The following is a 23687-nucleotide window of genomic DNA, read 5'->3' on the forward strand; positions in this document are numbered from 1 at the left end:
GCAGTCTGCTCACATCGGCTCAAGCTGAGATGCCGTCAAGGCTACGAGTTTCCGTCTCCCAGCCATCGGCTTCTGCACCGCCTCCTGTGAAGTACTCAGCAGCGGAGTGATCATCTTGCAGAACCCAGCGAAAGAAATGTTATGCAGCAGCACCGTACACGCCTCCCTTTGGCTCTGAGTAAGTGCCCAAGTGACCTGTGTCGACGTTTCCCACCCAGGTAGGGACGCCTTCCGGAACGGCATCGAAGTCGCGCATACCCTGTAATGCATGTTAGCGCTGTCGATTCAAGCCCACCTGCAATGTCGTTGTCCCTTACATTCTCATAAGCAATATCAGACGGCCCACCAAGGAAGAAAAAGATGGGCTTCATCACCTTCGACACAACCTCTTGCGTCCCCTGTTCCGTGAACTGCCCAGAGTTAAAAGTCCCAATAGCGCTCACCCGCTCGTCTTGAGCCTGCTCATAAGCCTCAAGACCACCACAGCTCATCCCCGCCGCGGCGATCTTGCTGGCGTTCATCTTGACATATTCGCCTCTGCCCGCGTTCCCCTGAGCCCAGTCGATCAACTCGGTCATCATTTCCGGGGCTGTGCTGCCTGAGGCGCCTGGTTCGCCGGAGACGAGGACGATGTTTCCCCAGGCGGCGATGGAAGGTGCGGTGGGTGTCGGAGTCGGCGGAGCAGGCGCCGTTGCCCCAGACGATGACGGGGAGGGTGTTGTAGTTGGTCATGTCGAAGGGGCGGTAGATGGTGTGGCCTGGGAGGGTTGGATCGGAGACGATGGTCTGGAGAGGTGAGGTTTTCGTTCTAGTTCCAGGTGATGATTGGAATGACTTACGGGCTCGGAACTCGTTGCTGCTCCTAGAGTCGATGTATTGCTTGGTGCAAGAGGCGTTCCGGTACCTTGTGGGAGAGCCAGGGCCGTTGTGAAGAGCAAGGCCAGTATTTGGATTGATAGTGTGTTTCGTAACATCTTGGAGTAATGCAATCAACGCATTCAGTCTTTTGCGGTGAGAGCAGATCTTGTTTCTGGAAAAGGACTGAGAACGCGAAAGACAAATAAAAGAAGACTGAACCAATACTGGCCTCACATACTATCATCTCAATGGACTCGAAACGTCCTGCAATGCAGATACTTCAAGCATTCTGAACCGCATAGTACGAGACGATGGCGCGTCTCCCAGACCCAATATATCTGAGGGCCCAAGAAGGAGCTTCTCTCGGCTGAGGGACGCTTCAAACATAAGGCGCGAGGTCGTCTCGGACCTGTCAGTAGCTGTACAAATGACCTCGAAGAATACATGGCTGTTGAAACTCAAACTGGGGCCTTCATTGATATTCGGTGGGGGCTATGTTGAAGCGGTCGAAGCATTGTTAGTTTTGCCATGGTGGTGCTTGGTGACGACTTCGCCTGAGGTGGTCAAGATTTCGTCTTTCTCGTGGAAATAGAGACAGTCCATGGCAACGAATCCACCAGTGTGTTCTTCGAAGGCATGTTGCTTAGGAGAATAGAGGACGTGCTTGGCTGTTCTCTGTACATGGCTTTGTTGAACTTCGACAAGGTTGATACTGCCAGATTGCTTCAGCTCTTCGTCTCGTGTATGCAGCCGGGACGTGTCTCTCGCGATGCTGGCAGAGTTGGAAGTGGACGAGGATGGAGATGCATGAGGAAAACGCAAGCCTTCCGGAGGATCACCACCAAGACGCGCCAAGCAAGTGCCAATGTTCCAGGTTGACCACATCCTCCTCCTCCTCCTCCTCCTCCTCCTCGTCCACCTCACACCATCGTCCTCATTTTGACCAGACGCCTCTCTCGCTTTTTACACTGTCGTGTGGCATAGCTGCCGCCGACTCACAGCCCCAAGGCATGGGCAAGGCATCCATCTTTCTTGCGATCTAGCAGTAAGCGTTGCTGCTCAGCCGCTCTGGACAAGGGTATTTCGGGTGCCTTCATAGGTCTGCTCGCCAGACAGCCGAAGAGATATTGGTGATGGTCATTCCGGCGGCTCATCCGAGCTACAGCGCAAATGCAGGTACACGTCGTTGCTGGGGCTGCTGGGTGGACGTATGACGTTGCTTGAACACGCTGGATCCGCCAAAGCAGGAAAGCATACGTACATACTCGAGGGCAGTATCAGGTAGGTGTGCACGTGGTAAGGTATTAAAGATTCCACCTCCTCTCTTCTCTTCAACTCCTACACCAACCAAGCCCTCCAACTCTACATCCACTGCATTCAGCTATCAACATGAACGGAGAACAAAAAATCCCACCACCACCAACAGAGCATCCTGCTCTGCCACCACGTCCCCAGCATGTCGACCCACCGCCGTACAACCCCCAAGACTACGCTGGTCAACCCATGGGCACTCAACAATTCGAACCACCCGCAGACCACGTTCGCCTGAGTCTGGAGCAAGAAGACGTATCATCCCCGATTCACTTCACCCGAGATCCGAAGAAGTTGATAGGCTACCTGGTACCTTTCCCTAAACCCAAGCTACACAACGTGCCGGCAGATCAAATTCCTACTAGATATTTGATCTACACACCACCGCCTCCGCCGATCCGCAGCGACTGGAAGCCCAAAGAAGGCGAGAAAGAGGGGAAGATTCACAAGGTACAACGGAAATGGGAGCAAGAGCTTCGCGAGGCGAAGACTCAGAATGTCAAGACGATGTCATGGAAAGGTGTCAAAGGCAAGGTGACCAAGGGGATTAACTGGGGCATGAGCCAGACCAAGACATCCAATTTGGAATTCCTGAACCGTATCGGTGGCAACCAGGAGGACGATGCGCACGCTGATGACGGCCACCATGAGGGCGAGCAGACGAACAAGACCGTGAAGTTGGAAGAGGTAAGATTGCTGCGACGGTGGCTGAGTATGTGCGATTAGACTGACTCCCTTTTCCAGATGCTCCTTATTTATCCTGCTTCGCTGCCGCAGAATCCAGATCAGATCCGCGAAGAATTCGTCAACACGATGCTTCGATCAAAATCAAAGGCCCAGCGAGACTCGATCATCGCCACGGGTCTCCTCCCCGTCTCTTTCGCCATCGACGTTCTTGCAACGCTGATTTGGCCCTTCGGAGGTCTGCTCGAGATCGACGCCGTCTGGCTATACTCGAGCATTCGGGGTGCAAAGACGAGTCGAAGCGTGACCAAGCGCCTATCATCTACCTCTGACACGAACCACGACGAGGACAAACTCCACTTGAACTTCACGCCGTCATCCCGACTGGCGGTTTTGGAAAAGTACCTTGCAACCAGGTGCCACGAGAAAGACGACAAGCTGTTCCCAAGCTATGTGACAGCGCCCAGCGAGACGGAGGCCCTCGAAGCTATAGGTTGGTTTCCGTCCAGCAAAGGTGGTGCGGAGAGGAATTGGGAGGACGAGCAATGGGAGATCACCGAGGTGAAGGATGATCTCAAGAGTGTAATGACGAAGGGAGCGAGAGAGTGGGATAAGTGGTGCAAGGCCTATGAGAAGCAGCCCGAGAAGGCGTTGAAGAAATGAAAAGATAGATAGATTATCTCGAAAACTAACTGGGCGGCCATGTGGTCGAACACGGATTACAAGGACTCGTCCTAAAGTTGCAATTTCCACGATTAGTGACACCATTAATCGTGGTTCATATCCTGGCTCCTTCACATGCCAGGGGCGTTTTAGAGCCTCAGGCATCAATGCAGCACTGTTTATGTCATCCTTCTTCGATGTGTTTCTTAGCAACCGCACAACTCATCACCACTTCGCCACGTACACCCCGTTTGCCCCTCTTCTCCGACGGGAAGCAATACAGCGAACACATCGGTATATTGTTGGACAAATCGCAGCTTCCATCAGCTGCTCCAACACCGACAACATGGCGCCTGTATCGATCAAATGCAAGCATCAAGGCACCACGTACGATCTCGATGTCGACACCGACTCGACTGGAGAGGAGCTCAAGATGCAACTCTACTCCCTCACGAACGTCGAACCTGAAAATCAGAAGGTGCTTGCGAAGAAGATCGTCAAAGATGACACCCCACTCTCCACGTTGGGACTGAAGTCGGGCACGACCATCACGCTCGTGGGCACACCGTCAGCGAACGTTGTGTCTGAAGTGCCGAAAGAGAAGATGAAGTTTGCAGAGGACATGACAGAGGCAGAACTGGCGCAGCAAGTCGGTGCAACACCTGCGGGTCTTCAGAACATGGGCAACACGTGCTACGCAAACGCTACACTCCAGACTCTGCGAGCCGTTCCTGAGCTGGTGGAAGAGCTGAAATCGTATAGACCTGGTGCAAGTGCGCCAGCCGCAGGCTCATCGTCATCGCTCTTCACGCCTGAGCAGCTCGCACAGCATGGTATTGGAGGTCTTGGTGGAGGCGACGACCTCACGTCTGCTCTGAGGGATCTGTACAGGCAGATGGGAGAGACTCAGACAGGTTTCCCACCTCTCATGTTCTTGACGACACTACGGCAGAAATTTCCTCAATTCGCTGAGCGCGCAAAGAGCGGACATGGTTATGCACAGCAAGACGCTGAGGAGGTCTGGACAAACCTCATTCATACTTTGAGCGAGTCGCTCAAGCTCAAAGAGGGCGATGACGCTGCTGCAGGCTTCAAGAGCTGGATAGACAAGTACATGGGCGGCAAGTTTGAGCTGAAGACGACTTGTGACGACGCACCCGAGGAAGAGCCTGTCATTAACAGTGAAAGCTTCAACGACCTCAAGTGCAACATCCAGGCCGAAACCAACCATCTCCGAGAGGGCATCAGCATTGCCCTGAACGAGAAGATTGAGAAGAACTCCCCAACCCTTGGCCGGACCGCCATGTACACCCGCGTCTCTCGAATCTCACGACTGCCAAAGTACCTTCCAATCCACCTTGTCCGCTTCTTCTGGCGTAAAGACACTGGAAAGAAGGCCAAGATTCTGCGAAAAGTCACCTTCCAGCACGAGATCGATGTGACTGAGTTCTGCACCGACGAACTGCGGAAGAAGCTTATCCCCGTCCGCGACAAGGTGCGTGAGGTGCGCAAGGAGGAAGAAGATGTTGAGCGTGCCAAGAAGCGCCAGAAGCGGATGCAAAAAGAAGCAGAGGAAGCCTCCAAGGACGAGGGCAGCGTTCGAGCCGATGAGCCTCTCCAAAAGAAGAAGGAGAAAGAAGCCGAGAAGACAGCAGGTGCCAGCAAGGACGTTGAGATGGGAGGTACGGAGGAGAAGTTCAAGACTGACGAAGAGATCGAAGCTGAGCGTGCTGCTGCCATTGCCGCCTCGAAGAAAGAATTGCTTTCCTTGGTTCACCCTGACCTTGCTAAAGACGATGGCGCCAACCAGACCGGTCTGTATGAGCTTCGTGGTGTTGTTACCCACCAGGGCTCGTCTGCAGACTCCGGTCATTACACAGCTTATGTGAAGAAGGCGGCTGCGCCTGGCAAGACGGAGGATGGCAAATGGTGGTGGTTCAACGATGACAAGGTTCAGGAGGTGGAGAGTGAAAAGATCGAGACGTTAGCTGGCGGAGGAGAGACCCACAGCGCACTCATCCTGCTCTACCGGGCTGTTGAACTACCAAACCTGGAGGAGACCAAGTAGCCGTCTGGTGGGAGTAGTCGAACGTGGACGAGCGTCGTCCTGGTCACCAAATTCTGCTTACGTGGTGAGCCTCTGCGAAGAAGCGTTTCGTGGCATGGAGCAGCTGAGATAGAAATTCTGAATGCATGATTGAATTGTAAGTGCTCCTGCCTAAACTGTGCCCGACGTTATGCACGTGAAAGCCAAGCTTTGGTCCTGGCTCCACTCGCTTGGTTTCACATTCTAAGCTTCACTTCACTTCACCTCACCTGCACTCTCACCCTTCTTACCTACAGCGCTGCCTTCATCTTCACTCCCTCCCGCCATTCTTCACATGCTTCCCACCTAATTGAGCACCTTTCATCCCGTCATGTTCTACTCACACGAGGGTACGTTCTCCCAACGCAAACGCGGGCTCAAACGCGCTCACTGACATCTGCTGCAGTCCTAACCTCGCGCAAGTATGGCGTGGCAACTGTATGGTATGTTTCAACCGCGTTCCACTGGGCGTGAAACCCGCTGACGACTCGGCACAGGCTTGTGGCCACTCTCGGCTCCAAGTCCACTCTCAAGAAGGTGTCGCGCAAAGCGATCCTCGACGTCGACGTGGGTAAAGCCTGCGAGACCATCGTCGCGCCCCATGCTCCCATGGCCTTGCGCCTCCAGAGCTCCCTCCTGTACGTATCCTGCTCAAATCGAAGATCGCCATAGCTGACAGCAGATAGGTACGGTGTCACACGAGTATACGCGCAACAGTGTGGCTACGTCCTGCACGATGCGGAAGCTGCACGCAACAACATGCGCACCCTCACTAGGATGATGCATAAGGCCGCTCTGGAGCCAGAGGGCGTGCACAAGGCAACGTGAGCATACGTTTCTCAAGATGGGTCTCATTCTAATGCTGATGATCATATAGCGCGGCGCAGCTCAACTTACAAGACGACCCAAACTTCCTACCCGACCTTGATCTCCTACCCATGGACCTCGACAACCTCAACTCCAACTTCATGATGGAAGAGGAGACCCAGTCTGTACTATCGCCACACAACTCGCAGCTCACATTCGGCTCTCAACAAAGCATCGGTGGCCTCATGATACCCTCGAACAGCCCAGCATTTGGACAATCGATGGATGGTGTCGACCTCTTCGGCGGGCAAGGAGGATCCAGCAGAGCTGGGCGAATGGAAGAGCTAGCACAACCCCTTGACGACGATGATCTTGGCCTCATTATCGACCCAGAAGGAAACGTGGGAATGAGTGATGCTCCAGATCAAGAAGCTCGGGCACCATCTGGCAGGATTGATCGCACATCTCCAATTATGTCCGGAGGTCTAGGAGGCATCCTACAAGAGGACGTAGCTATGGTTTGTTGTCTTCCAATCCACTTCTTGCTTGTGCCATAGACTGATGAGCACTAGCCATATCAACCTCAGGTTGACGACAACGGATTTGTACCCTTTCAGGACGACTACGTGTTCGGAGAAGGTACTGGTCCCGGTCAACAGCGCGCGACACCTACCGAGGAGTCTGCAGCACCGGCGCAACAGCGAAAGAAGCGCGAACCAAAGGCACTTGAGCTGGATCGTACCACCACGCTTCACAACAGCGACCTGAACAGATGGAGCGCGAATTACCTCACGAACATGCGCGAGCAGTCTCGAGCCAAGCAAGCCACCAAAATGGCGGCTCTGGCAAAGAAGAACGCCGAGTACTGGTTCATGGGTGCCGGCTCCTTGCTCGGTCAAGGCATGCGTGGTCCTCTTGACCTGCTCTCTAGCGTGCAGCTACTCGAAGCATTCACAGGCGTCGACATCCTCAACCCTGGAAAGAAGCGTACACGTCAAGATGAGGGACCACCAGCATCTCGCAAGCGATCTCGCGGCGAGTCGTCTACAGATGAGCTCGCCCGCGGCCAAGAAGACACCGGCGGCCTCCAGTACGACGACGAAGACATGCCCATAATCAACGACGACACCATCGAGCAAGGCCGAGAAGCACCCACGCCCCTCGACGACCGCCACCTCTCCAGCCTCTTCCCCTGGAACCAAAGCGCAGGCTCGCGCCAACCCACCGACGCCCACGTAACCTCAGCCTCCTTCGGCGGAGGCCCGCAATTCAACCTCATCAGCCGTCGCGGCAGCCGTCTAACCTCCGCATCGCCTCTCGTCGGTCGTGGTCCCCTTGTTCCGGACATCGACACCGACGGCATCCAGTTCGGCGGTGGCTCGGACATCGGCATGGGCGGCGGTCTCACCGGCGAGGAGGAATTCGAACTCTTCGGTCCGGCTGCACAAGTCGACACACAGACTGCCGCGCAGACGCAATGGCAGCGGGCTGCTCTGGGGGCGGAGAGTGCCAACTTTCTCACATTCCTGCAGACTGCCATCGACGATGCAGATATCGCGCGAGCGGACGCAGCTGCTCGCGACGAGGAAGACGAGACTCTCGAGGGGACTGTGGACTTTGAGACGATTCTGCCCCCGGAGACCAATAGCCAGATCGTCGCTGCGCAGGCTCTGCTGCACGTCCTTGCTCTTGGGACGAAGGGGTTGATCCGAGTTGCTCAAGAAGAGCATTTCGGACCCATCAACATGCGGGTTGTGGCTGCATGATTCGTTCTTTTTTTTCGACATCGACTTCTCGACGCTATATCTTGGAAGGGTGGAGACACATACTTATTCGCTGGCTTTGCTTCGACATGTACGGAGGGAGAAGGAGGGGTGCGTTTGCTCAGAGATACCCGGCACTGAAGTGCTACTACCACTATCACTATTGCTAGCCACACTACGTTTGCTCAATACCAATGTTTCAAATCACTGAACCTCTCCCCTTGCCTCCTTCATCATCTCACCTCCCTCATGAACTCAGTCACCAACCTCGCGATCACTTCAGGCCGGTCCACATGCGGAAAATGCCCACTTCCCTCAACAACCACCTGCCTCGCCCTCGGCACCCTCTCCCCCAAGAATGCCATCCACCTCGAGACCTGACCCTCCCTCATCGGAATCCTCTGATTTTCAGCCCCAATATCCGAACTCTGAATATTCAACACAGGAGGCTCGCCTTCCTTCCCCAACAACTCCACCGTCTCCGTCATCCGCTCGCGGTCATAAGAAATCATCGCCGCCCGCACGGCTTGGCTGTGATCCTTATCCATGTCCGCGATGTGCGCTAAAGTGGAGTCGCGGAAGGACTGGGGCGTCAGAGGGGAGAACATGTCATTGAACGCTGCGGTTCTCATTGCGGCTTTTTGGGGTTCTGTTAGGGCCGTGCTGCGTGCGTCGCCTTTGTCGAAGGCGAAGAGGGACGGGCGGAGGGTGTAGTTGCTGCCGTCGATTAAGATGATTCCTTGGATGGATGGGGTAGAGGGGGTGTTGTCGAGGGATAGGCGGAAGGCTTCGAGAGAGATGCGGACGCCCATGCTGTGGCCGGCCAGCACGACCTTTTTCAAGCCCAGTCCCTGACAGAGTTGGAGGACGACTTCTGCGAAACCGGTCATGGATGGCTGTGGAAGTACTTGCGATGGCGTCTCCCCGTGGCCAGGGAGGTCCATGGCGACGATTCGATAGTCGACGTCTTTCTCGGGCTGCAATTGTTGGAGAACAAGGTCGTAATCTGAATGGCGGCATCCCCAGCCATGGATCAGAACGAGGCCGAAGTCGTTCTTTTCTGACCCAGTCGCTTCGTAGGCCAGGCCACATTTGGCAACTTTCATCTCGAGAAGGTAGGCTGGGTTGTGCTGAGGTATGAATACGCTACACACTATTCGCTTCCAATGGCGGACTGTAGTGTTTTTTCCCAATGTTCAGGTTTCGATAGTTACGTCGTCGATGCTTTCGGATTTAATGAGGCTGAGAGCACGGGGCTTAATGTGTCGGGTGGACAGCGATTGTAGGTCAAAAGAGGTAACTGCTGATGCTCTTGCTCCGTTAGCGCTGCTCGTGAAAGAGTGGGTCTAGCTGTATCATCATCTGGCAGGCGGGGAGACACGTGACAGATGGAGCTTAGGCCAGCATCGTTGCATTCATGTCGTCGTGTGTCGTCGTAGTCCTAACTCTGGCGGAGTTGCGTAATCTGCTGTAGGCTACGAGTGTCCTCCAATCTCGCCAGCATATCCAAAGCTGCCCTTGAAAAGTCTTGCCCCAGCTTCAAGACACCGTAAGTGCACTGATGGCCCCGTTCGTCAACACTTCGAACGTCAATCCAGGGAACGAATACAGCTTGGTGTTACCGAGCCACTGCTCGCTGCTGCTGCCTGTTTCCACTAGATCCTGCTCCTCGTCAGGCAAGAAGAAACTGCTGTCGCTCGGATCTGCACCCCAAGTTCTGTTGACGACCTTCCCTCGTCCCATCTCCGATTCTGGCCAAACGTTGTGGAAGGCTTGCATCAGGTCAGGTTTGATGTCGTCGAAGGGGTGTTCAGAGCTCAGAACAGAGCTGGCATCGCGAAGCTCGATAGTCCACCGTAGACGACGGTGTCGGTTGAACGCATAGCTACCAGGTATGTTGCCATGTAGGACGATTTTCAGCACGACCAGATGTGGACTGGACGAAAGTGGTGTAGGGTTGGCACCGGTGTCCTCCATAGATGCCTGGTCGCTGGGAGGGCCAAGTAATATGTCCACACCATGGCCAAAATAGCACCAGAACGTTTCCCTTCCAATCCTCTCCGCCATTTCATCTTCAGCATCTCCCGAGTCAAAGTCTGTATCGAAAGTGTCTGTCCCAGTTGAGGAATAGCTGGACGGCGGTGTAGGGTGGGGCCTCCCGTTTGAGAGAGATCTAGAGTTAGTCCTTGGTCGTGGATGAGTCGTATCATCCTGGAAAACTTGCTGGTCTCGTTGATGAGTGGCGTCTGGCGGTCCCAGCTCGGTGATCAAGTCCTGTGCGGTGGTCTGGTTCAATATGATGTCGAATGGTGCGGCAGGTGAACGTCGAATGAATGTAACCTTGCCGGCACCTTGTACAGACGCAAGCTCGATCTCTGGCGGGAGTACGTCGCGCGGCTGGCTGGAGATTGCAGGCTGACGTGGACCGGACGGTGTCTTTACGAAAAGAGTACTTCTTGTTTCTGGCCAACTGTTGCCTTCGAAGACAGCCATTTGAGTAGCTGCAGATGCTGCCTGAGAGCCGAGAAGGGAGACATGATCCTTGTCTGGAGCCCAAGCTGAATGCTGGAGGGGAAAGTTGAAGGCGATGCCTGGCCACGATAAGACGTATGTACCCGTACGACCAGTCTTGGGAGCAAGATATTCGCCTGGATATGAAGCCCCGAACAGCTGATATATACGCTTGAATGTAGCCGACGAGCCATCTTCCTGCTTCTTTACAAGTTCGCTTCCTTTGTAGGTGAGTCTGGTCTTGGTGAAGTCGAGCAGCTCGATGAGACGTAGCCTCTGGTCGGTGGCATCAAATCGCAGGCGAATACCGTTGTGAGGAAGGGTGACTATTACGGGCGTGGTCAAAGGGGTCGCGGAGGATATGGCCAGGTCGATGGCGGGGAACTGGGCCTTGTCTTGCTTGATCGTAGTGAGGACGGATTGCAACGAAGCGCCGAGTGCTGTCTATGATCAGAACATGATTCCACAGCCTCGTCTATTCAAGACTCACTGATGAAGCCCAGCGAGTGGCCAGGAGCCACAGCCATCGGGTCTACAGCCATGTTGATAGTCGCAAGAGTGAGCTCTAGCCAGGCATACGTCGTCTATGGAGGAGACGTGGAGAAGGATGGGTGGGACTCAGACATGCCCGCTTCTTTCACGAGTTCATGTCATGTGGTCGTTGGTCTTCCAAATATTGATTAACAAGAACACTTCAGCAACGTGGAATGCTCAACGTGGATCAGATGCATGTGATGCGAGCTCGTGAGTGACATAGCTCGCCTCGCCTTATCGGCGCCTATCGCCGTTAGACTTTCGGGTTGCTGAGCTGCGTGCCGAGCCGGAGTAAACACAAACATCCGACGCCAAACCTGCAGGTCCATCCCAGCACAAGCCTCTTGCTCTGTGGGAATATCTTACTCGCGACACGGCCATGGCGGCATCTTCAACCTCGAGAGGCTCCAGTCAGTCTCGCAAAGTGCCCACCATGCGCCCCAACATCGGCCGTCCAGGCCCCAACAGAGCGCACACAGCAACACCAACTCTGACAGGCAGAGTATCACCCGCCGACAGTGTCGGATCGTCGAGGAGCCGCACGCCCAAGCGAAAGGCCCCAGGCCCGGCGCAACTCGAGATAGAAGGAGCAGAAGAGACGAATATCAATGTCGTGGTGCGATGTCGAGGACGCAACGATCGCGAGGTCAAGGAAAACAGTGGAGTCGTCGTTTCGACCGATGGCATCAAGGGCAAGAAGGTGGAATTGTCGATGGGACCGAGCGCGCTCAGCAACAAGACATATCAATTTGACAAAGTCTTTTCGCCTGCTGCCGACCAAGGAATGGTCTTCGATGAAGTGGTTGCACCCATTCTTGACGAGGTAGGAAATATCGACGACATTGTGCATACCAAACTGACGGCTTGCTAGGTTCTGAATGGCTTCAATTGCACAATCTTCGCATATGGACAAACTGGTACTGGAAAGACCTATACCATGTCGGGAGACGTGACAGATGTGCTGCCCATCCCAGAGGCGGCAGGCATCATTCCGCGCGTCTTACACACATTGTTCGCCAAGCTTGGAGACGATGAATCGGAAAAGGTCGAACACAGCGTCAAGTGCTCGTTTATCGAACTGTACAACGAGGAGCTGCGCGATCTCTTATCTGCCGAAGACACCACCAAGCTCAAGATATTCGACGAGGCAAACAAGAATGGCAGGACGACAACTCTTATTCAAGGAATGGAAGAGAGCCACATCAAGACAGCCTCCAGAGGAATCAAGCTGCTGCGAGACGGAAGCCATAAGCGACAGGTGGCCGCCACCAAATGCAACGACCTCTCCTCTCGTTCGCATACCGTCTTCACGATTACAGTCTACATCAAGCGAAGTACCGACGCCGGCGAGGATTGCGTCTCTTCCGGGAAACTGAATCTTGTTGATTTAGCTGGATCCGAAAACATTCAACGATCTGGAGCCGAGAACAAGCGCGCAGCAGAAGCCGGGGTTATCAACAAGTCGCTACTCACCCTTGGACGAGTGATCAATGCACTAGTTGAACGAAGCAGTCATATTCCATATCGCGAGTCAAAACTGACCCGTCTCTTGCAAGATTCGTTAGGAGGCAGAACGAAAACCTGCATCATCGCAACTCTGTCTCCTGCGAAAAGCAACTTGGAAGAGACGATCAGCACGCTGGACTACGCTTTCCGAGCAAAGAACATTCGAAACAAGCCCCAGATCAATCAGATGATGTCCAAGAAGACTCTTCTGAAAGAGTTCACTTTCGAGATTGAGAAACTGAAATCAGAGCTCATCGCTACTCGCCAGCGTAATGGAGTATACCTCACCGCCGAGACGTACGAGCAAATGACAACAGAGTCCGAGTCACGGAGAATCTTGAGCGAGGAGCAACGAGACAAGATCGAGACAATGGAGAGCAACCTCCGCAACAAGGTTCAGGAGCTATTTGTGTTGACCACCAACTTCCAGTCACTCAAGAAAGATAACGAGGGCACTAGAACGAGACTGGAGAACACACAAGGCGTACTCGAAAAGACTGAGCTTGTCCTGGAGCATACCAAACAGACGCTCGCCGAGGAGACTCGTCTTCGCCAGGCTCACGAGGAAACTGAGGAGAAGCTGGCCGTTGTAGGTGGCGACTTGCTCAGCACCCTGGAGACCACTACAGGCCATGTTGACAAGCTGCACTCGAAACTGCGAAGGCGTTCAGACCTACAAGATGTGAATCGAATGCGATGGGCCGACTCGCAGACACACGTTGCAGGGGCGACAAGTAGCTTGGAGGAGCGTATTGAGGGATTGCGAGGCCAACAAGAAAGCCTGGTGGCAGCACTCTCGGATCGGATGCAGTCCTTCGTGTCGGATGAATTGCAACAGCTGCAAACTTCTAAAGACTTCTTGAAATCAAAAGCTGATGCTTTCGAGGTATCTCAATCGGAAGTCAACGCACAGACCAGCAAGGCGAGAGACGACATGAACGGCGTTCTCGAGGAGATCGGCATCCTTCGCGAGGACGTCAAGCACAAAGTCGGTGCTGGTCTCAACGACCTCTCGGCGGCCGCTCAGCGGATCAGTGCCGGCATTGCGACTGAGCTAGACTCCTTTCACGGACAGTTACAGGATTCTTACGTCTCCTTAGGCCGCGACTTCAAGACTCTGTTTGAGGATCTCCTTCGACGCATGAATGAGCAGCAAGCCGAGGCGCAAAGACTTCGAGAGGAGATCATTGAGGCCAACACGAACTTCGTGGAAGCTGGTCAGAACTCGCACGAGCAGCTTCGGCAGGCCATCGACAAGGAGCGAGAGGTGGCGGCCAAGGAGAGGGAGACTTTACTCTCTCAAATCACTTCGCTCGTCAGCAACTCGGCAGCTGCACAAGAGGCTAGAATGACTGGGTACCTGGAGACTGCCAACAAGCGTGTTAAGACTTCTGAGGACGAGTATCGGGTAGCCCAGCAGGCGTATGGGAGCAGCATGGACTCTTGGACCACCAACGGCCAGACTCTCATTGACTCGTCTATCCAAGCCCGAGAGTCTATCAAGGCTAAGCTCAAGGCAGACTGGACGAACGCGAACGATCGAACCATCAAGATCACGGAGACGACGAATGCTGTCCATGGCGAGACCGTCCGGATCGTCGATGGGCAGATGGCAGAGATGGACAACCAACTGGTCGCCCTGGACGAAATAGTCTCCCGCGTGCAAGCTCAAAACGAAGAGCATCACAGTGCACATACCGCCAGTCTGGACCAACTTGCAAGCAACGTTCAGGAGAGCTACCGAACCATCGGCGACCACTTCGAGATATCTTATGGCCGGACTCAGGGACTGGACATCGACATGAAAGATCGTGCCGATGCCTTGATGCAGACACTACCCACGATGGCACCAGACGGTGAGGTCCAGCAATCTCTGCGCGAGCTTCGTGAAAACAATGCTGCAGCACAGATTGCAGAGTACGCCATTACCGGCCAGACTCCAGCCAGGATGCAATATACTTATCCGACGACTCTACCACGAACAGAGAACCACCAGACGCTTCTGAACCGCATGCGTGGTATTCCAGAAGTTGGTGAGCCACCGGCATCTCCGCCAAAGTCACCTGGCAAGCGATCTCCTTCAAAGATCAAGAGCATCCCGACCAAGCTGCAATCAAGTCCCACGAAAACAAACGTCTTCCTCGATGCACCTCCTCTGCTGGGAGCGCCAGCGTCGGCTCCTGTATCGCGCCCCCAGACTGCAAGTAGCCATAACAGTAGCCTGCGAGAGCTAGATGTTAATGTGCCAAATGCAGGAGTCACAGTTGTCGCCGCTGGCAATCAGGGTGTTGAGGAGGGACTTGAGAACAGCAAGGTGCCACCTCCTCCACTTAAAAAGCAGCGTACTAATCCACTTCCCATGTCACAGAGCGAAAGCAAACTACCGACGAAGCGTAGCACGCGGATGACGGTAGCAGGTGGTTTGCTGGCGGCTGATGACAGCCAGAAGGAGAATGTCGACCTCAGCGCGAGTGTGGGCTCTGGCCTGGGGAGGAGGCTGAGGAGTCGTGGGAGTGATTGATGGAAGGGGAGTCTTCTAAGACGTCGCTTGTGGTCGACGACCAGCTCTGTGCATAGGATAGCTGCTCATCCGGCTTTGTCGGGCCCATGACGGCCGCGCGTGTTGTAATGAAACATTGTAATTGCTCGTTCCATCCTCTCGAGGAGTCTTGTGCTTCCTAATTGTGAGCATGGCAGAGACAGACATGCACATCGTACGTTTATTCGGGCGCGGGCCCCCGCACCCAATCCTTCGCATTGACCATTTCGGGGGTCCAATTGCTGGGCAACTCGGTCTCAATTGACACTCCTCCTCTCTCGACTATTAAAACCTCCCTCGACCATTCACCAATCGACGTGCTACTGATGACCACTTCGTCGACCCTCGCGCTCCATCTTCGGCTGTAGCAGAAAAATCGCACTGCTCGCTCCACCCGGCTTTGACCCACACCGCAGCAGCTTTTTTTCTTTCGCGGCCACTGTACAGCCATGCCTTCCGCCGCCGACGTCGCGTACTACCTCTTCCACATCTCCGAACTGCGTGCCATCATCCAGTGGAAGACATGGCACAACCCCGTGCACGAGCGCGACGAGAGCAAGGAAGGGCCTGATCTGAAAGAATGCTTTCGCTTCCTCGACCTCACCTCGCGGTCCTTCGCTGCTGTCATCAAGGAGCTGCACCCTGAGCTGCTGGTCCCAACATGTCTCTTCTACCTGTGCCTGCGTGGGCTCGACACCATCGAGGATGACATGACCATCGACATCGCGCGGAAAGAGCCCCTGCTGCGACAATTTCACGACCACCTCGAGGACGAGACCTGGACGTTCAATGAGAATGGGCCGAATGAGAAGGACCGTGAACTGCTGGTCAAGTTTGATTGCGTGGCGAAGGAATACAACAAGATCAAGGAGGAATACAAGGTCATCATCAAGGACATCACTCAGCGCATGGGCAATGGCATGGCAGATTATGCGAAGAATGCAGACCTGAACGCCAATGGGGTCAAGACGATCAAGGACTATGAGCTGTACTGTCACTACGTTGCAGGTCTCGTAGGTGAGGGTCTGACGCGTTTGTTTGTTGAGGCGAAGCTTGCGAATCCTGTTCTTCTGCAACGACCAGAGTTGATGGAGTCAATGGGACAGCTGCTGCAACAGACCAATATCATCCGCGATATTCGAGAGGACCACGACGACAAGCGGTACTTTTGGCCAAAGGAGGTGTGGTCGAAGTATGTCACTAAGTTCGACGAGCTGTTCCTGCCAGAGAACCAGGAGAAGGCGCTGCAATGTAGCAGCGAGATGGTGCTCATCGCCCTCAACAGAGCCGATGAGTGTCTCTTCTACATGGCTGGCATCAAGGAGCAGTCAGTGTTCAACTTCGTCGCAATCCCACAGTCCATGGCCATGGCAACGCTAGAGCTCTGCTTCCAGAACCCAACCCTCTTCGAGCGGAATATCAAGATCACCAAGGGTACTGCATGTCAGTTGATGACCGAGTCCACGCAGAATCTGCAGCTTGTCTGCGACGTCTTCAGGAGATATGCCCGGAAAATTCACAGGAAAAACAACCCCAGCGACCCTCACTTCCTCGAAATCAGCATCGCTTGCGGCAAGATTGAGCGTTTCATCGAGGGCATCTTTCCAACACAGACACCACGAGTACTACCTCCAGGAGCAGAGCAGACCGTGGCACAAGACTCGGCGGAAGAAGCGAGGAGGAAGGCCGACGAGGCCGAAGCGAAGAAGGATGTGCTGTACATTGGGCTCGCGATTGCTGTAACGTTAGCAATCATCTCAGTGGTGATGGTGAGTCGTATTCTGAAGAATGAGTCTTTGGGAGAAATGCTAACAAATGGGATAGATTGGCGCAGCTTGGTTCTTTGGCGCTCGCTTCGATCTCGCCTTTGCGGAGCTCAAGAAGGGCAACCTGAAACCGCCAAAAGAGCCCGGACAGGTCGAGAACATCGCCAGCGCATACGAAGGCCACAACGAATTGTAATAATAATACCATGTACCATTCTAACCCAGACCAACGCACCACTGCGATAACGTGGCGGACTGAAAAGTGTAAGTTTCCACACAAGAAGGCAACTGCGACTAGCGTTGCCAAATCCTTCTCCCTCCTCACTCGATCGAGTCATCGAAATTACAACCCAGCACGGATGTCAAATTGCAATGCAGCCCACCTCTCAATGGCTTCCGTTGTGCCGCGTTTAAGAAGTGCAAGAAGAAACCCCCACTGCCTCACTCACACCAAGAGGCCGCCCAAGCTTGCCCCTAAGAGCGAATCGCTTAGCAGAAGGCAACCGCTTCGGGCGGACGTGCAGACATACCAACCACTATCCATTGAGACGGAAAGGCTAGGTGCTACGCCCCGGTGCGTCGGCTCGCGTTCCTATAGAACAGAGCTATAGGCATCGCGAACCATATTCGTTTGCCTTTTCAGCCTCGAAGGATTTGCGAGGCGGGCTCGAGAGGTAGGCTGCGACACGTGATGAACATATCATTGCCCGCCTCGTCAATGCTATCGCCAGCCTACCTACTGGAGGAAGAAGGCGTATTGCTGTGCCGCGGCTTTTGGGCGTTCTTCATGGCTCGGCAGCCTTTGTCGGTGTCTTCTTGTCGATGGAGTGAGTAGTCCTGTCTGCCTTGTCGCGGCCTTGCTCGGTCGTATTTATGTAGTAGGTAAGTCCTTCCTCCCTCCATTCCCTGACTTGGTGCAAGTGTCTCCTCAACTTCACCGGTGATCCCTCCCCTATCTATCTCTACAAGGAACATGTACCGCTCCATCGACCTCTCCTACTCCGAACAACGCCCCGACCACTCCCGCTACGCCTACAACATCTCAGCGTCGTACTTCACGCCCGCGCCTTCGGATATCGAGCTCGACAAGGCCATTGCAAACTTTGCGGCGTTGGGGCTCAATGGCATTGGGGGCATGACGGGGCCGTTGCCAAACTACTCGAGGGGTCTCGACGATTCGTACAGTCATTCTGGCACCGGAGGCTGCGCTCAGGACCCACCGTATCAAGGCGTCTATGCGGGGAGTATGGCGGACAGTTACTATGGCCAGGGAAGCGTGAGTCCTCTGAAGGCTATCGACTACCCACGGAGTGTGATCAACAACGACAGCTATGCTGGGAGCCGAGTCTCCTCATCAAGACACCACCCCTCATCGCAGAAGTCTCGCTACGGAGGAAGCAGCGCCGCGGGGAGTATTCGACCCTACTACCAAACCCTCCCACCCATCGACGACTCCAGGGCTTTGGTCAAGTACGCCACGAGCAAGAAGTCCAAATCCAAATCCAAATCCAAAACCTACCAGAGTCGGGCGAATGACTACGACGACGATGACGACGACATGTCCGTCCTGCCGGAGGATTCGATTTCGCAGGTTTCTTCGTCGGAGAGGATGGCTTCGCGAAGGGGGGATGAGATGAGGGAGAGGGCGAGGAGGAGGGATGGGAGTGCGGTGTCGAGGTCGACGGTCGTGCCGGGACGGGGGATGGGGATGGGGGCGATGGTTGGTGGTGGTGGGGGGAGTGGTGTTGGGGGGAGAGGCTTTGTGGAGCCGGAGGTTTATTATACTAGGGAGGTTACGCCTTGGTAGGAGGAGGGATGTCTGATATGCGTGAGGATGTGGTGTGTGATGGATGGATGGGAAGGGAACGGTTTGGAGGCTATGAGAAAGAAGAGGTTGCGATTCGGACAGATTTGAGAGTCGTCCTTTGGTTTGGTGGATTAGGTCCGGAAGGATCTCGATGCCTTGGATGTACTTTGAATGATAAAGGAGATCTTCCTTGGAGTCCTCATTGCTAGATTCTTATGCCTTTGCTGGGAAGCTCATTCATATCTTTACTTTTATGCTCAATCTCCTCCTTTCTCTGCTCCTCGCTCCTTGTGACTCCTTTCTTTACTTAAGCCCTTGATTGCGATACTCAATTTTCCCTGGTTCTGTCCTCACTTCTCCGCTCACTCTCAACATTACCCACAGCTGGGCCAGGAGCAAAGCTCCTGATCTATGCAAGCGAAAATCTGGGCTGGAAGATCGCTCAGATTGACCTGAGCTCAAAGCTGACGCAGTCGTTGGCCTTGAAAGGATGCTTTCCGCTCCAGGGACGGCATTGCGCCAGAAGAAGGGCTCGATGGTGAGATATACTCGTTGAGGTAGGCTCAGATATATTTCGGCGGCAAATGGGGGCTCGACGTGGGAAGTGCGCTTGGGGTGACAAGTTCGAGGAGATATATTCAACGAGGTATGCACGACATGAGGGATGCTCGACATGAGAGATGCTCAAAGAGGGGTTGCTTTAACGGATGTGTTCACGGAAGATTGCTCGGCGTGAGGGACGCTCGACGTGAGAGACGCTCAACGTGAGAGGTGCTCAACACGAGAGGTGCTCCACACGAGAGGTGCTCGACGTGAGAGATGCTCGACGTGAGAGATGCTCGACGTGAGAGGTGCTCAACACGAGAGGTGCTCAACACGAGAGGTGCTCAACACGAGAGGTGCTCAACACGAGAGGTGCTCAGCAGGAAATATGCTCAACACGAGGAATGCTCGACATGAGGTATATTCGACATGAGGGATGCTCATTCGAGTGATTTCGAGGGATGCTCGACCCTGCGAGGTATTGCAGGAGAGGAATGCTGGACATTGTGTGATGTTGAAGGATGTTCTGTGAAATGTCCGCGCGAGAGGTGCTTGACTCGCGAGTATGTGTAGCATGAACAGACAAAATTGAAATGGAGGCGGTGATTTGATCTCATAGCATTTGCATTCAGCGCTATCAAGAAGGTCGTACAGTAAACATTCGAGCAGTCGGTCCCACAAAGCCCTCACGCACCAGGCGATATTGGCAGCAATACAAGCGTCTCCCAAACAGTATCCTTCCTTCCATCCTGACAGTCCGTAAAGCATGATCAAACAAAGCGCTAGCTGTACAGGGTATCTTCAACAACAAGCAGCGTTACTCGTACAGGGGTCCCAGCAATTCGTTCTTCATCTTCAAACAAGCGTATCGATCCTATGACTCGAATCAGTATAGATTCTCAGCATGTGTGAGTCACAAGGCGGCGGCGGTGGCGTACGGTCAATTTAGGCAAAAGCAGTCGTGGTGTACAGTGTGGCGTCCGTCCAGAGTGGTGGGCAGTCGCGTGTAGTCAAGCAGTGGTGAGTGGTGAGGTGTCGTGCCGAGTTCGGTCTCAGTGACGAGCGCGGGTTGATCACCGAGAGCGGGCGGTGCCAGCGGAAGTGGAGGACGAGGCACGCGAGTTAGCAGCGCCAGCACCACCGCTGCCAGGACCAGGGCCAGAGCCGCTGGTCTTCTTGGAGTGGGCGACCTTCTCGCGGAAGACCTGGCGACACATTGGGCAGCGTCCCTGCGAGGCCTCGGAGCGGATCCAGTCGGTGATGCAGTGCATGTGGAAGACATGCTTGCACTCGCCGATGACTGCAAACAGGTTAGTCAATATCGACGACGACGATGCAGGTGCAAACAGTAGACTTGCCGATGGGGCAGTCGTCGCCCGGATACTTGCACTTCGAGCAGCTGCCCTCGAAGACGACGCGACAGATGCCGCACGTGTCGTCGCAACCTGGTGGAAGAGCCCACTTCCACTCGGCGACGGCGTTGTAGCCCTTGATAGTGACCTTCATCTTGACGACGGTGATGATGCGGTGTTTGTACTTGAAGTGGATGTGACGATAAAGGTCTGTGCGGGAGTGTGTGGCTGCCAACGGGCGCGTTGTCGGTGCGGATGTTGTTTGTGCTGGTGCAGGTGCAGACGGAAGTTGAGCAGGAGTCGCAGTTGCTTTAATAGTTGTCGAAAGCGCGAGTGAGGTTTGGTAAACAGGGTTTCTCGCTTGCTCCCGCCCTCCCGTGAGCTTGATCCCTGTACTTCAACGTCCGTGCGCCTGCCTCATCGGAACATTTCGCGTCAATTTTGTGGGGTCTCGCGCGACGACAGTAGCTCCTTCCTGCGCTGCTAGGACGGAGGGAGCTTTTATCGTTGTACAAGGGAGCTCTTCTGTAGACACGCCCTTCTCCACTTCGTCGCTCGCCCTCTGTCCCCAACATGGCAGAATTCAGTTAGCGACAAACAATCCGTTGAGAAACGAAAAACTGATAACGATGGCTGCCGCTGTTCTCCTTCGACGTCCAGTCCTCACCACCAACAAGTTCCTCAGATCCCGTCTCACATCCTCCGCCATGAGCCGCCCGTATTCGTTCGATTCGTACCTCGTCACACCGGCCGAGTTGGACAAGTCACTGCAGAAAAATGCGCCCTCCCGACTCTCGACGGCGCCCAGGACAGTCCCGGTGTGTGGTTCTTGGTTCCTGCCAAACGATCCCGAGAAACGCAATGGCTATCAGGTCTTCAAGAAGGGTCACATTCGCAAATCGCGATTCTTTGATCTCGATAAGATTGCCGATACGTCCAGCCCGTATCCTCACATGCTGCCCAGCCCAGAGGTCTTCTCCAATGCCCTGAGCGAGCTTGGAATCAAGAGAGACGACACCATTGTTGTGTACGACACCGCTGAGCTTGGGATATTCTCTGCACCTCGTGTCGCATGGACGTTCAAGGTCTTTGGTCATCCGAGCGTCCACCTCTTGAACAACTTCAAGTTGTGGGTTGAACAGGGCTATCCCGTAGAAGAAGGGGAACAGGAGACGTTTGAGCGGACGGAATACCCAGTTTCAGAGCTCGACAAGAGCAGAGTTGTTGCTTTCGAAGAGGTCCGTGAAATTGCTTTGGATTACAACAAAGAAGGCAACGAAGGTGTGCAGATCCTCGACGCACGATCAGAGGGGCGGTGGAAGGGTGTTGATCCGGAGCCAAGACCTGGTCTCTCTTCTGGACACATGCCAGGAAGCATCTCCGTCCCAGTACCGGCTCTCCTCGATCCAAAGACCAAAGCGTTCTTACCTCCAGATGAGCTGCGCAAGATCTTCGAGCAGAAGGGTGTTGACCCCAAGAAGCCCGTCATCTCGAGCTGCGGCACTGGAGTCACCGCGACTGTGATCGATGCTGCATTGACAGAAGCAGGTTATGGCGATGGGAGCAGACGAGTCTATGACGGTAGCTGGACAGAATGGGCGCAGAGGGTCAAGCCAAGCGAGAACCTCATTTTGAAGGAGCAGTAGGACGGCCGAGCTGAGTAGAGATCGCGAGACGATATGAAAAAGGCCTATTCTCAAAGTCGAAGCGTTGGCGTCTGGAACATGTAGGATACCACTCTGCGTGCTTTTACGGCCAAATTGTGAAAACGGGATCGATGCTGGACATCAAGGAAGAAGAGCGTGGCGACCTGCTTGAGGTTTTAGGAACTGTATCAAGAGCTACTTCATGAGCCAGCCGTATTTTTTGAGTATCACCCAGCCTCCCAGTGACGCGACTAACGCATAATCAAAGGGCTCGGCAGTTGTACCAAGCTACTCTGCTTCTTCGTCGTGCATCTTGTCCGACTTGCCCCTTACACCGGCTCCATGGCGTCGTCATGCCGTGTGAAACCATCGGCCAAACCACATAATTTTCGCGCAGTGCCTTTCGCAGATGCAAATTCAAAAGATTCAAAAGCAGTTGGTGTCGCTCCTGCCTTTGTCGCTTGCAAACGCCGAGACACGTGTTTGCTCACATTCACTCACGCGCAGCCCGCGAGACGAATTCTTCAAGTAGCGCCATCTTTCCTCCACCGCCACTCCTTCATCTTCAGTGCCCTCCACCTTCGCACACACCACACCAATTCTTCCAACACACACAGCACTTCGACAACCGCCACGATGCTGTTCATCATTCTTCTCGCCATCCTCCAACTCGGCCTCGCCCTCAACCCTGCCTCCTTCCGCAAACTCGTCAAGGACTGCGACCCGAAAATCGAGGAGATCCCCTGGCAAATCACCAACTTCGTTTTGTTCGAGAAGAAGGCTGCTTCCAACCAGTCGAGCTACCTCGCCTTCCACTTCATCGATGTCAATGAGAGACTCGAGGTGAACACGACATGCGTTCGGACGGTGCCGCTCAACTCGACGTCTACTCTGGACAGTTCCGGCTGGACTCTTTGCAAGAACAATAATGTGGCTTTCGAGTGGGATGGTACGACGCTGCAGTTGTCGCGGGACTATAAGGATAAGTGGTGAGTTGACCTCACACCTGCCTCGCGGACCGCAACTGACATGTTCACAGTCTCGGCAAGCCTCCGTACGACACCGCAACTGCGTGGGGTCGCATCAAGCCCAACGCAACCTCCACGACTGCTGTCGATGGCGTGTACGGCATGAAGACGGAGATGCATATGCCAATCACGAGTTTGTCTTAGATGATGGCGAGTGGGGCGTCGAGCGGTGGGCGGTGGAATGCTGGGCGTGCATGAGATATGCAACGACGTGGGTTCGACGACATCAGGCGAGGATTGACGATGAGATTGCTTTTGCTGTACACCTACTCTTCAACCGAGA

At 54.4% G+C, this 23687-nt stretch overlaps 13 protein-coding genes across 13 annotated transcripts; 8 read left to right on the forward strand and 5 right to left on the reverse strand.

The window, feature by feature from the left end:
- Nucleotides 1–139: 139 nt before the first annotated feature.
- On the reverse strand, nucleotides 140–974 carry M409DRAFT_17087 (uncharacterized protein; the record flags this gene model as incomplete). The annotated part of the gene is made up of 4 exons (XM_033803904.1): nucleotides 140–259; nucleotides 318–598; nucleotides 630–786; nucleotides 840–974. The coding sequence occupies 4 exons, from the start codon at nucleotides 972–974 to the stop codon at nucleotides 140–142; spliced, it is 693 nt and encodes a 230-aa protein (XP_033674029.1).
- Nucleotides 975–1350: 376 nt separating this feature from the next.
- On the reverse strand, nucleotides 1351–1885 carry M409DRAFT_49625 (uncharacterized protein; the record flags this gene model as incomplete). Its single annotated transcript, XM_033811290.1, has 2 exons — nucleotides 1351–1817; nucleotides 1858–1885. 2 exons carry the CDS (start codon nucleotides 1883–1885, stop codon nucleotides 1351–1353), a joined length of 495 nt encoding a protein of 164 aa, XP_033674030.1.
- A 362-nt stretch (nucleotides 1886–2247) lies between these two features.
- M409DRAFT_17088 (uncharacterized protein) lies at nucleotides 2248–3516 on the forward strand (the record flags this gene model as incomplete). Its single annotated transcript, XM_033803905.1, has 2 exons — nucleotides 2248–2856; nucleotides 2914–3516. The coding sequence occupies 2 exons, from the start codon at nucleotides 2248–2250 to the stop codon at nucleotides 3514–3516; spliced, it is 1212 nt and encodes a 403-aa protein (XP_033674031.1).
- A 346-nt stretch (nucleotides 3517–3862) lies between these two features.
- Nucleotides 3863–5584, forward strand: M409DRAFT_62739 (uncharacterized protein; the record flags this gene model as incomplete). Its single annotated transcript, XM_033815297.1, has 1 exon — nucleotides 3863–5584. One exon carries the CDS (start codon nucleotides 3863–3865, stop codon nucleotides 5582–5584), a length of 1722 nt encoding a protein of 573 aa, XP_033674032.1.
- Nucleotides 5585–5933: 349 nt separating this feature from the next.
- Nucleotides 5934–8175, forward strand: M409DRAFT_49628 (uncharacterized protein; the record flags this gene model as incomplete). The annotated part of the gene is made up of 6 exons (XM_033811291.1): nucleotides 5934–5952; nucleotides 6009–6045; nucleotides 6100–6240; nucleotides 6289–6426; nucleotides 6480–6927; nucleotides 6982–8175. 6 exons carry the CDS (start codon nucleotides 5934–5936, stop codon nucleotides 8173–8175), a joined length of 1977 nt encoding a protein of 658 aa, XP_033674033.1.
- A 230-nt stretch (nucleotides 8176–8405) lies between these two features.
- M409DRAFT_17091 (uncharacterized protein) lies at nucleotides 8406–9278 on the reverse strand (the record flags this gene model as incomplete). The annotated part of the gene is made up of 1 exon (XM_033803906.1): nucleotides 8406–9278. The coding sequence occupies one exon, from the start codon at nucleotides 9276–9278 to the stop codon at nucleotides 8406–8408; it is 873 nt and encodes a 290-aa protein (XP_033674034.1).
- Nucleotides 9279–9711: 433 nt separating this feature from the next.
- M409DRAFT_49629 (uncharacterized protein) lies at nucleotides 9712–11225 on the reverse strand (the record flags this gene model as incomplete). The annotated part of the gene is made up of 2 exons (XM_033811292.1): nucleotides 9712–11123; nucleotides 11174–11225. 2 exons carry the CDS (start codon nucleotides 11223–11225, stop codon nucleotides 9712–9714), a joined length of 1464 nt encoding a protein of 487 aa, XP_033674035.1.
- Nucleotides 11226–11650: 425 nt separating this feature from the next.
- M409DRAFT_17093 (uncharacterized protein) lies at nucleotides 11651–15244 on the forward strand (the record flags this gene model as incomplete). The annotated part of the gene is made up of 2 exons (XM_033803907.1): nucleotides 11651–12040; nucleotides 12089–15244. The coding sequence occupies 2 exons, from the start codon at nucleotides 11651–11653 to the stop codon at nucleotides 15242–15244; spliced, it is 3546 nt and encodes a 1181-aa protein (XP_033674036.1).
- A 467-nt stretch (nucleotides 15245–15711) lies between these two features.
- Nucleotides 15712–17224, forward strand: M409DRAFT_62743 (uncharacterized protein; the record flags this gene model as incomplete). Its single annotated transcript, XM_033815298.1, has 2 exons — nucleotides 15712–17031; nucleotides 17087–17224. The coding sequence occupies 2 exons, from the start codon at nucleotides 15712–15714 to the stop codon at nucleotides 17222–17224; spliced, it is 1458 nt and encodes a 485-aa protein (XP_033674037.1).
- A 777-nt stretch (nucleotides 17225–18001) lies between these two features.
- On the forward strand, nucleotides 18002–18835 carry M409DRAFT_17095 (uncharacterized protein; the record flags this gene model as incomplete). Its single annotated transcript, XM_033803908.1, has 1 exon — nucleotides 18002–18835. One exon carries the CDS (start codon nucleotides 18002–18004, stop codon nucleotides 18833–18835), a length of 834 nt encoding a protein of 277 aa, XP_033674038.1.
- A 1616-nt stretch (nucleotides 18836–20451) lies between these two features.
- Nucleotides 20452–20884, reverse strand: M409DRAFT_35513 (uncharacterized protein; the record flags this gene model as incomplete). Its single annotated transcript, XM_033810410.1, has 2 exons — nucleotides 20452–20661; nucleotides 20726–20884. 2 exons carry the CDS (start codon nucleotides 20882–20884, stop codon nucleotides 20452–20454), a joined length of 369 nt encoding a protein of 122 aa, XP_033674039.1.
- A 475-nt stretch (nucleotides 20885–21359) lies between these two features.
- M409DRAFT_49634 (uncharacterized protein) lies at nucleotides 21360–22376 on the forward strand (the record flags this gene model as incomplete). The annotated part of the gene is made up of 1 exon (XM_033811293.1): nucleotides 21360–22376. One exon carries the CDS (start codon nucleotides 21360–21362, stop codon nucleotides 22374–22376), a length of 1017 nt encoding a protein of 338 aa, XP_033674040.1.
- A 636-nt stretch (nucleotides 22377–23012) lies between these two features.
- M409DRAFT_17098 (uncharacterized protein) lies at nucleotides 23013–23548 on the forward strand (the record flags this gene model as incomplete). Its single annotated transcript, XM_033803909.1, has 2 exons — nucleotides 23013–23365; nucleotides 23416–23548. The coding sequence occupies 2 exons, from the start codon at nucleotides 23013–23015 to the stop codon at nucleotides 23546–23548; spliced, it is 486 nt and encodes a 161-aa protein (XP_033674041.1).
- Between the last annotated feature and the right edge of the window lie 139 nt (nucleotides 23549–23687).

Source organism: Zasmidium cellare (genome assembly GCF_010093935.1).
Source record: "Zasmidium cellare ATCC 36951 unplaced genomic scaffold M409scaffold_2, whole genome shotgun sequence".
Taxonomy (NCBI): domain Eukaryota; kingdom Fungi; phylum Ascomycota; class Dothideomycetes; order Mycosphaerellales; family Mycosphaerellaceae; genus Zasmidium; species Zasmidium cellare.